This window comes from Anguilla anguilla, chromosome 4 (genome assembly GCF_013347855.1).
Source record: "Anguilla anguilla isolate fAngAng1 chromosome 4, fAngAng1.pri, whole genome shotgun sequence".
NCBI classification, from domain to species: domain Eukaryota; kingdom Metazoa; phylum Chordata; class Actinopteri; order Anguilliformes; family Anguillidae; genus Anguilla; species Anguilla anguilla.
Genome location: NC_049204.1, coordinates 8,872,762 through 8,883,249, shown reverse-complemented (window position 1 = coordinate 8,883,249; position 10,488 = coordinate 8,872,762). Strand labels below are relative to the sequence as shown.

The 10,488-nt window shown below is 40.5% G+C and overlaps 1 protein-coding gene across 2 annotated transcripts in view; it reads left to right on the top strand.

The window, feature by feature from the left end:
- Nucleotides 1-152: 152 nt before the first annotated feature.
- The window catches only part of dnah5l (dynein, axonemal, heavy chain 5 like), a 62,321-nt gene continuing 51,985 nt past the window's right edge, over nucleotides 153-10,488 (top strand). Inside the window, exons 1-17 of one of the 2 annotated variants that reach the window (XM_035412861.1) lie at nucleotides 153-285; nucleotides 980-1,202; nucleotides 2,188-2,288; nucleotides 2,981-3,169; nucleotides 3,591-3,665; nucleotides 3,832-3,918; nucleotides 4,702-4,773; nucleotides 5,483-5,584; nucleotides 6,100-6,286; nucleotides 6,681-6,846; nucleotides 7,361-7,454; nucleotides 7,606-7,704; nucleotides 7,865-8,046; nucleotides 8,515-8,634; nucleotides 9,328-9,529; nucleotides 9,646-9,741; nucleotides 9,974-10,147. In XM_035412861.1, the coding sequence (XP_035268752.1) occupies nucleotides 980-1,202; nucleotides 2,188-2,288; nucleotides 2,981-3,169; nucleotides 3,591-3,665; nucleotides 3,832-3,918; nucleotides 4,702-4,773; nucleotides 5,483-5,584; nucleotides 6,100-6,286; nucleotides 6,681-6,846; nucleotides 7,361-7,454; nucleotides 7,606-7,704; nucleotides 7,865-8,046; nucleotides 8,515-8,634; nucleotides 9,328-9,529; nucleotides 9,646-9,741; nucleotides 9,974-10,147 (2,169 nt within the window). In that variant the 5' untranslated portion in view covers nucleotides 153-285. Of the gene's footprint in view, nucleotides 286-960; nucleotides 1,203-2,187; nucleotides 2,289-2,980; nucleotides 3,170-3,590; nucleotides 3,666-3,831; nucleotides 3,919-4,701; nucleotides 4,774-5,482; nucleotides 5,585-6,099; nucleotides 6,287-6,680; nucleotides 6,847-7,360; nucleotides 7,455-7,605; nucleotides 7,705-7,864; nucleotides 8,047-8,514; nucleotides 8,635-9,327; nucleotides 9,530-9,645; nucleotides 9,742-9,973; nucleotides 10,148-10,488 lie in introns of both variants that reach the window. The other variant, XM_035412862.1, reaches the window with a different exon arrangement.

The window sequence follows — 10,488 nt, the reverse complement described above, 5'->3', positions numbered from 1 at the left end:
CTCAAGATGCAGAAAAAGCAACAAACATCAGCCCCCCTGAGCCATTTATAAGTGAATGGCTCAGCTGAAGAACTATTGTTTTGGGATTGGCAAGATTAGTTTGACTAGAAAGGGCTCATGGCAATGAAGGTTTCCATGGCACCATACAAACTTTGACATTGCTAGAGGAGAGGCAAGGGAAAGAGAAATCTAACTCCTTAGTTTAAAGACACATACGCAGCCTTAGCTGTGTGAAGAACAGTGGGACTAACAGAAACACTCCTTACAACTTCTTTCCATTTGAAGGTCTGTTCCTTACTTCTGCTGGAAGTATGTCATGTATGATGTGTGTGACAGACTGAGTAACAACTTTGATCTACTGTCAAAGTAGATTTCAATGCAATGTTTGTATGAGGACAGGCATAACATTTTTCAACAATACGAGTGAGTGTGTGTGTGTGTTTGTGTGTGTGTGCGTGTATGGGTGTGCTTTATGTTGCAGAGATTAGTATAAAATGTTTTACCAGAAATCACATCATTAATATGTTCAGTTTCACCAAATCAAAGTCTGGTTGTAATATATGATGGAATTACAATAACCAATGAACAATCCCAGAATAATATGGAAAATAAAATGATTTTAGCAGCCACTTGGTATCGTTGTATATGTTCTCTGTTCAATAGGAGTTTTTCTGTACTTCATTCAAACCATACATAGTGAACAGCAGTGCCAATAAACACAATTCAACTTGAACATTACAATATGTTCAATCTGAAAACTCAAACAATAATAATGATAACAATATTAGGTATGTCAGCTTCAGAGGACTGTTTTAATTTCAACCTGATAGAAAATGTTGACATACGGTACTTGGAAATGCCATCATTTTACTACTGCATAGTTTCACACCTCAGTCCCAGTTAAGGAAGCCAAATCATAATTATTTTACTTTTCTAAATCACTCATGGAAATTTTACCAGAATCTCTTTGTGGCTACAGATGTCTGACGAAGAGAGGGTGGACACAGGGGAGGAAGGGGAGGAAAACCCCGCTGGTCCCCAGAACGGGATTTCTGATCCCGCGGAGGAGCAGCCGGGGGCGACGGTCGATGAGGAAAAGGAGTTTGAAAACACAGAGGCAGAGAAGAAAGAGGAAAACGAGCCGCCGTCGCACCAACCTTCCAGTGAAGACGCTGACCCTCCACTTATCCTCATACAGACGGGTACGTCGCTGTGAGCAATTCAGCATAGAATTTTGTGTACATTTTAGATTCACTTTTTTGGTAATTAGCAGACACTCTGCTATATTGCATATATTGACTTGCATGGCTTACATACTTTTACATACAATTCACTTATGCAACTGGACATATTTTTTGCTGAAGTAATTCAGGTTAAGAACCTTGCAGAAGGATGTGCTCCACCTGGGAATCAGACTTTTGACCAGTCCAGTTTCCTAACCATTGTAACATATAACATATAACATAAAAGGCACTATTGTACAGTACGATGCAAATGATTTTTTGAAGCAAATTATTGTATTTGGCCAGATATATGTTTCTAATGTGACATGCATTATAAGTAGAGAGGGCTGGCACAGTCCACAGTGCGGCCAACTCTCAAGCCATATGCAGGTACCCCCATGCAGATGAGGTTTGGGGTTAGGGTTAGGGTCCCATCCTGGCACTTTCTCACCTGCGGTCTCTTCTCTGTCTGTTACCCTCACTGCTTTCTACCTGTCTGAATAAAGGTGGGTGGACTATCCTGTGAAACAAACAAAAGCACAATTACCTTATTTCCTCCTTTACGGCTTCTAAAAAATAAATACACACGTATACACAAATAACAAACTCGGTTTTGCTCTAGATCTCTCCAGAGAACAATTTAATTACGATAGCCTTACTTTACACATAGGGAAGTTATGGTTTAACCATGAATGGAGAATAGTTTTCTTCACTGCGGTGAGTGTAACCAATGAGAATTTATTATTAAGGGCAGATAACCTCAGTTTGGAGGTGTCATTCAGAAGAAACAGTAGTAGGAGATGGTTTATTTCAGTATGAACGATGAACAGTGAACAATGTCCAATGATATCTGGGACTTATTGTTCCAATGGTTAATTAATAACAATTTTAATGTTTAACTAAATGCACTATATGTGATAGATTATATATATTTTGAATGACCACAATATTTTGTTTTTATCAGCTGAAACAGGAGTCAGAGGGCACAGGCGCATAGGTGCCAACAAACCCAGAAGCAGTGGTCACGCGATTACTTCTATATCCTCTCCTTCTACTGCCACAGCTGTGAGTATTTACAAAATTACCCCAAGGCTTCTATGGAGGAAAAAGAAAAATGAATAGTCAATTTGTGGGTATGATTGTAATTTTCCCTCAGTTTTTAACTTCAGTGTAGTGCAAACTTTCTTACATCATTACACCTTCTAAGAATAATCAATGAAAAGTGCCTGATTCTTGAAGTCAACCTGCAGTGTTGTTGTACTGGCTCCATTTTTGTGGATTTGAAGTTTCTATTCATTTGTTATTTTTATTTTGAGGGCTTCATATTTACTGGATTTTTAAAAATGTGCCTCAAAGTTATATACTGTATACTCCTATGCCCTCGGCACTAGGCTCAGAACTGCAGTTGGTCCCTGGGCATTGCACTGTGGTTGCCTGCTGATCCTAAGTATCCTATGTGCAGAGAACAAATTTACCCACGGTGTTCAAAAAAGTGCATCTTATCTTAATTTGAAGTCATGTATTGCTCCTCAGTGTCCTGCTCTAATAGTTTAAAATAAAGACAGTAAGAGGCCACATGAAGGGCAACATGCATGCTGGGATAGGCCCCAGCACCCCCCATGACCCTGCTCAGGATAAACGGGTATAGATAATGGATGGATGGATGGATGGATGGATGGAAGGCTGCATGTAGGGCAACAGAGGTAGAGGCCCTCTAGATTCGGATCCACGCTCCTGACTGCGCCCCCCTGTCTTAGGCCTCTGGCAAACGGACAGCAGTACTGTCAAATGAAGCCAGGAGAGAAATGGCCAAGCAAGCGAAAGCTGCCAAGGATGAGCGCCGCTCCATGTTGGACGCCCGACACAAATATCTCATCGCCAAGCTGGCCGATGGTGTCAGCATGGGGGAGGCTGAGATTGAGGAGACTATCATTTCTGATGACAAGGTAAGGCCACGAATTACTCATCTAGTGACAGATTTTTAAAACATACCTCACCTACCCTACCTGTTTTCTGATATACAGTTTCATTATTACTGAGCTGCTTATTCCTCTGTGGAAATACTGAATATTCTTAAGTGATCCCAAAAATATGTAAAAACAATTATATTTTACAAAGTAAAATATTGTCATGATGTCAGTGCAGTACACATGTAAATCATATTGCATTCTTCATATATTTTCATGGAGTAGCTTGTTCCGTGCACAACCAAAAGCATTTCCATGTATACTAAGACCACATGTGAAGCCAACTTATTCTGTGCATGCAATAATACACCTGTGGGGTGACTAAAGGATGAAACTGATTATGGCCTCATCTGATCCAATGCACAACAAACCATAACATTTTGTTTCATGTGCCCCATAGTTCAACCTGATTGAAGAATTCTTTGCACCGAATGGATCGAAGAGATTGCTTTTCTTCTATCAAGAAGTGAAATCGGTAATGCTGAGATTTGTTCATTTTAATGTCACTGTTTAGCTCTTGAAGCCAGCTTTGTTCAAATAGTCAAAGCACTTAAAACAGACAATGGGGGATTACAGGTGGCTTGTGTTTGGGCACTGTCCCTATGGTAATTCCACAAACCCATTGTTGCCTTTCCTTCTAGCGCCACGCCACCCACCTCTCCTGGTCAGACACTGCCAGCTCTGCCCTGGGGCAGAAGAAGCTATTTGTTACCACTGGGTCTGCTGAGGTAAATTCCTGTTTGTCAATGTTAGCTCTATGCATGTCCTTTAAGTCTGAGATGGAGAAGAAACATTAATCAGTATTTTCTTTACACTGTAAAAACAATTGGTGGCAAATATTCACAGTAATTTACTGTAACATATTCACAATAAATTAGAATTAAATGACAACTATATACTGTTATTTCACAGTAAATGAGACCATGGATTTTTAGCTGTGTGCTACTTTAGAATTACAGTAATCAGCTGTTTCTAAATAACATTAGGCCTAATGAATACTTACACCTTTTTCCATACGAGCAAAATTGCATTGCAATGTTTCTGTAAGCTACACGATACCACAACCAAATAGATATCCCCTGTGACCTGTTTGGCTGGCCGACCCATAGTTTGTGCACCGCTGGCCTTGACAACACCTTGCTAGCCAAGCAAGAGCAAAAAAAAAAAGAAAGGACAATTATTGTAAGTAGTTTGGCAGAGTGCAGTAGGAATTACGTGGGTCGCCTCTCTCTCCGTAAGAAAATAAATTACTTCGGGCGAGAGTGCCATGGTAAAGGCCCTGTTTTGTGTAAATCCGGAGTAACTCATAATGATTTCACAACCCAATAGTTATCTCCTGCGGCACAGTTTGTGCTCCACTGGTGTGGAAGATGGGTCACGCACTTTCTATCAGAGGAGATCTGAGCTGCACTCATATCGGCAACATCCATCCATCCAAAGTAGTGTTTGTTTTAAAAGTTGAGAGTGACAGTCGATTAATGCTCAGGTGTATTTTTATTTATTTCTTTCAGGGATTATTTGGAACGTGTTTGTTTTTCCTCAGAACCACAGAGAAGGGCATAACAACTGCAAATGTTTCTCAGGTAACTTATTATTTATCACTTGCACTTAACACATTTTGCACTTAACAGTTATTTATTCATTTATACCACTTTTTACCAAGCATTTGCAACCAAGCGTTAAATACGACGACATTATTTACGACTGTGTCCATTTGTCCGATTACTTTTGGTCCCCCAAAGTGGGACTATGAATAAAAAGGGCTGGAATTCCTACCAGGTTCAGCCAATATGGATGTAAAAACCTGCAAATTAAAGCTGACGGTCTGCACCTAAACCTCATAGTCATTGTTTAATTTCAAATCCAATGTGCTGGAGCACAGAGCCAAAACCCTCCCATCCTTCGGTGATGCCGATGCCAGTTATGCGACTCCCTGTGAGGCTTCCAGCCACAGACTGCAGGGCCCAACCATGCACTAGAGGCGTGCCTCATCAAGATGCGCCACCCAGCAGGCCTTTTTGCAAATATTTGAAAAATTTTACAAATATAAACACTGAGAACTGGGTCTTGATTTTAAGCACCAACTGTAATAAAACAATTGTTTGCAGATAGAGATTATAAAGAATGGTTAGTATACGGGTGCTTCACCTCCAGTCCTAATCTGAACAGTGTTCTGGAAATTGTTACTATGTGTAGTTCTTATATATCCAAATATCAAAATATCCAAGTTGAATTATTGTGAGGTTCTGTCATTCTATCTGCATTCTCACCCACACCTTTTCTTCATCTCAGGAGGTGAATTTTGGTATGCTTGACTGCACCAGTGGGAACATCCTGCAGAGTTTAGAAAAGCTGCTGTCTCAAGTAATGCTGCCTGCACTCAAGTCTCAAGAGGTACCAGACTATAAGTGAAGAAATATATGCACCTGAAGGTCATATGAGGTTTTCGCAGGATAGTTAAAACAAATGACCATGAAATAAATAAATAAAACAAATAAATGTAACCAAAAAAGTGATATATTTCAAACCATAATTGTTAATTTTAACTGATTTTATTTTCATGTATCTAGTCCCAGCTTTTATAAGTATCCAACCTCCCACAGTTATAAGAGCATAATGTACAACAATAACAGGTTGGTGAGGTCATGATCTTGAGAGATCATTGGGTGGACTTAACACACCTGATCTGAACACATGCCTAATGTAGAAAAAACAAGACAGCACCTCTTTCCAGGGACTGGGATGGCTCTGCTTTCATGTGTGTGTACCTTTTAACAAGCAACTCAAGTCTGCAGCAACATCATATTGCGCAATCACTAGAGCTTGAAATCTCAAACTTACTGCTACAGAATGTTTGTTGTGAGACTGATCAATAATCTGGGATCCACACATTGTCTGTGTTTCTGCAGAACTGGGGTGCAGTGAAGGATGGGCTGAGGAGTGTTCAGATTCAGGACTTCCTCAGTTCGGTGGATAAGTTCGTCTGCAGCCTGTCTTCTGCCAGGAAAAACATGGAGGGCAAATTCGAGCTGCAGCCAATGGAGACCGCGTATAATTTGGACAACCTGCTCGGTCCTTCGGACTACACAGCCGCAGGTGCAGTGGGGTTCAGCACAAAGGCTCTTTAAGATCATTCATAAAATTACTTAAAAAGGTCATGATTGTCCACATTTATATTTACAAGACTGAGACAGATAAAAGACAGCGGTGGACAAAATAATATTGAAAAATAATTCAGAAGTGGGTCAAAACCTCGGAAATGACATGTATCATGAGTTAATAAATTCTGCGCAATTTTTGCCTCTAAGTGATACGTCACAATACGTTTATATTTAGTATTTATTTTATGCCATTCTATTATAACTTAATATGAAGGCGAATTCCACTGGTTATGAGTATAAGCAGTTTAGCCCAGAGTTGTAGGGTCCAACAGTAAGCTTTAGTATTATCAGGCATCAGTGTGGAGACACGCTCCTTCTCTGTCCCTTAGCGGGTAACTCTGAGCTGGTGGAGACACTGGAGGGGGTCCTCCTGCACTGGGCCCATCAGATCGAGCAGGTCCTCACCGAGAGTGAGCAGATGAGGAAGGAGGCTGATGACATCGGCCCCTCTGCTGAGCTGGAGCACTGGAAGAGCAGAATGGCCACTTTTAACAGGTGAGCTACCCTGCCATTGGCATAACTTCCCAGGGGAAACTCTGCAACCCTAATAGAAGCGTCTTTTTTCTGAAAGAGGCAAAAATGACTGTCACAAGCTGCTTATCCTCTGAAATGTGCTGCAAGAAATATAATCGGGTAAAAGTGAGGCTTTGCTAAAACCGCCAACAAAAAATATAATGTCATATAATCCCACATACCTGACCCCTGTAACTACAATATTCTGAGGTTGCCAGATTATCAGATATCAGATTCCAATGCTTTCTACAGTACCTACATCCCAAGACCCAGCCGGTACCCAAAAAACACTAGCAAACTAGCGAAAAACACTAGGAATGTCCAAAAGCCCTCTATAGCAACCACTCTAAGCTATCTTACTATACAAGCAATAAGAATCATGCACAGGACAAACAACATGCAACATTTGTTTTACATAATTCAAGATCATATGTAGGTGGCATGCCCTGCATTATTTTAAATCAGGTGTTCTGAAAAGGTTTTTTTATTCTGGCAGCCTTTTGGATGAGATTAAAAGTCCTCATGTGAAGAAAGTTATGGGAATACTACAGGTTGCCAAGTCCAGGACATTGAGGAGGTGGAAAGAGCTGGTCAGTGAGTTGTTTATTTTTTAGTTTATTTTATATTTCAAGGTGTGGAGTTATGCTTAAGCTGTAAATGGCACATCCTTAGTAAATGTGCATTTAATCATTTACTGTATAAGTACTGTGTGTGTGTGACAAATAATATTATCTTTCAAAGGATGGAAACATCACCAATGCAGCTAATGAGGCAAAAGACAATGTGAAGTACCTCTACACACTGGAGAAGTTTTTCAGTCCACTTGGAAAATGCACTCCAGTAAGGGAAGCTTCAAAGGCGTAGATCTATCAATGCCTTAACATGGTGTACTTTATTGAGTATTTTGGCTTACACATGGCAGTTTGACTGGTGGATGGATACGTGATATTACTGCCAAGTTATTTTGCGGTAAAAGGATAGCAGTGTCATTCCCTTCTAGACGAGTATGCTGGAGCACATCCCAAGACTGATGAACAGCATACGCATGATTCACAGCATCTCCCAGTACTACAACACCTCTGAGCGCATGACCTCGCTCTTGGTCAAGGTCACCAACCAAATGATCAGCACTTGCAAGGCCTACCTCTGCAAGGATGTGACAAAGATCTGGGACCATGACAGGTAGACTCAGCCAATGCAACGTTACATGCTTTACACGCTTTTATGGGCTTTGATCATTCAGTGTTTAAGCTGGGGCTTCCATCCCCCATGCCATGGAGGAGGCTTGAAGGTTGGCGATAAACAAAGGAGGTTGGGTAGATGACAGACCTTGGTCAAATATGTATTTCTTTTGGATTCAAATACTTTTCTGTGCTCTATTGATCTTGCCTGGTGTAATTGAGCCTGGCAATATTACCAGAAGGCGGGGTTTGCACTTTTTGAGGGTATTTCAATGGTTCCAGTACGCCAGATAAGATCGGTAAAACATAGAAAAGTATTTGAATCCAAAACAAATACGTATTTGACCCAGGTCTGGTAGATTAAATTATTTTTGAAGGTGGATGAAGATTAACCTCTATGCCATCCATGTTAGCTGTGGTTATTCTTGTGGTGATTTTGAAGGATCTGAATATCTTTGTTTCCTCTCAGACAAGAGTTGCTGGGTAGGATTAAAGAGTGTTCTCAGCTTAACGATGAGTATCAGCTGTGCTTCCACCGCGTCCGGGAGAAACTCCGCGAGAACCCAAATGACAAACAGTTTGAATTCAGGTAAATGATCTCAATATGCAAAACCTTTATAACACCAGGGGCACAGTGTTTGAACATTACTTGTGTTTAACACTGGACTAAAATATAGTTTGATAAATTAATTCATCATATTTAGATAAATTTGTAGGAATGTCCTTTAAAACACTTAAAATGCCCCCCCTTCTTGTTTCTGCCATTTTGCCTGTTGTACCTCTGCACTTGCACATGGTGAACTGCAGTGAAAGCATGTGCACTTACCTGTGAGCCAGTAACTATTTTTACAAGGCACATAGTACTCCAGGGGAGTGCATGCATGCAAGAGAGGAGAAAGAAGGATATTTCATGCTGGTGGGAAAAAGGCAATTATGTTCCATTGCTACCTCAAACCTGCAGTGCGTAGGCTTTTAAAGAGTGTCATTTTAAGCACTGCGCCACTCAGCATACAGCAGAATCTGCATTGCACATTTAAAAACTAGCTTCATTTTTTCAAAATCCTGGAGATGTTTGGCATGGAATTCGTCAGCTATTTAGCATGAAGCAATCCTGCACTAAGGTACAAACATCAGATGACTGACATTTTCTCTTACCATGGTAGACACTCCATCAATGGCTTATCAGGTGAATTGTTGAATCAGATGAAGTGGAAGGAATGTTGCACCATTGCTCCGCTAGCCTACCTGCTATATGTGCTAACCACATTTCCCTGTGCCACAGTGAGAACTACATCTTTGGAAAATTTGACACATTCTGTAAGCGTCTGGAGAAGATTGCGTATATGACCTCCACCATGGAGAACCTCTCTGCTCTCCAACACCTTAAGATCGAGAGCATTGAGAAAATATATGTTCGCTACACAACTATAGTGACCAGCACCAAGTCTAAGACCTATGATGTGCTTGATCACCGCAAACTAGAGGTACCAGTACCTATACAGTATGTGATTTTCTGAAATGAAATGTCAGTATTTTTCACATACAGAATATACCTATAACTCTACTCTGATTTTTATTCTTGCGTCTTTCCTTGGTCCAGTTTGACAATGACTACACAGAGTTCAACTACCAGGTCCAAGGACTCTACCAGTCCCTACAGGCCCTGCTTGACACTTCGTTTGAACAGACACTAACTGTGAGTCTTCAATATCAATTTATGATGCACTTTGATATGGTGTCACCAATTTAAATTGTCTCAAATTTGTACTTTGTATGCACTGCACAGACTAATCTGATCTTCTTAAGGCAGCTGTTACTAGTATTGCTATCCATTTAGCCAGGCACAAATTATGGTACATGTACAATATTGATTTTTTTTTAAATGTTAATTGTGGTTTCAGTGGAGTTTTTTGCTTATTTGTCCGCAGACTGAAAGAATGCTGGACCTACTGGTCAGATTTGAGAATGTTGTCGGCAGCCAGCTGGACCTGACCGAGAAGTACATGGCCGTGTTGCATCGCTACAGCCGAGATCTGGAGCTGGTGCGAAAGCTCTATCAGAAGCAGCGGGACAATCCACCCACTCCTCGAAATATGCCCCCCGTGAGTCCACGTTTCTTCCTATCCATATACAGTACATGTACTGTTTAGCTTACGTGAATGATTCTACACTTTTAATTATTTAAGGTAAACAGGGAACAGTTTTATTTTAATTAAACAAGGAGGCTGTGCAAATGAAAAATTAGCTGTTCAAGAATCTAATTAAATCTTCAGTCTGGTTAGAATAAATTAGTCTATTGTTTATTCATTAAAAGCTTAGCTTTACTGTATTCATACCACCAAGGTAAGGCATCAAGTAATTGTACCCCACCCATTGGTGGGTGACAGCATGTTTACTATTTGCTTCCTTGTCTATGGGTCTGTTGGCCATGTATTACAAATGA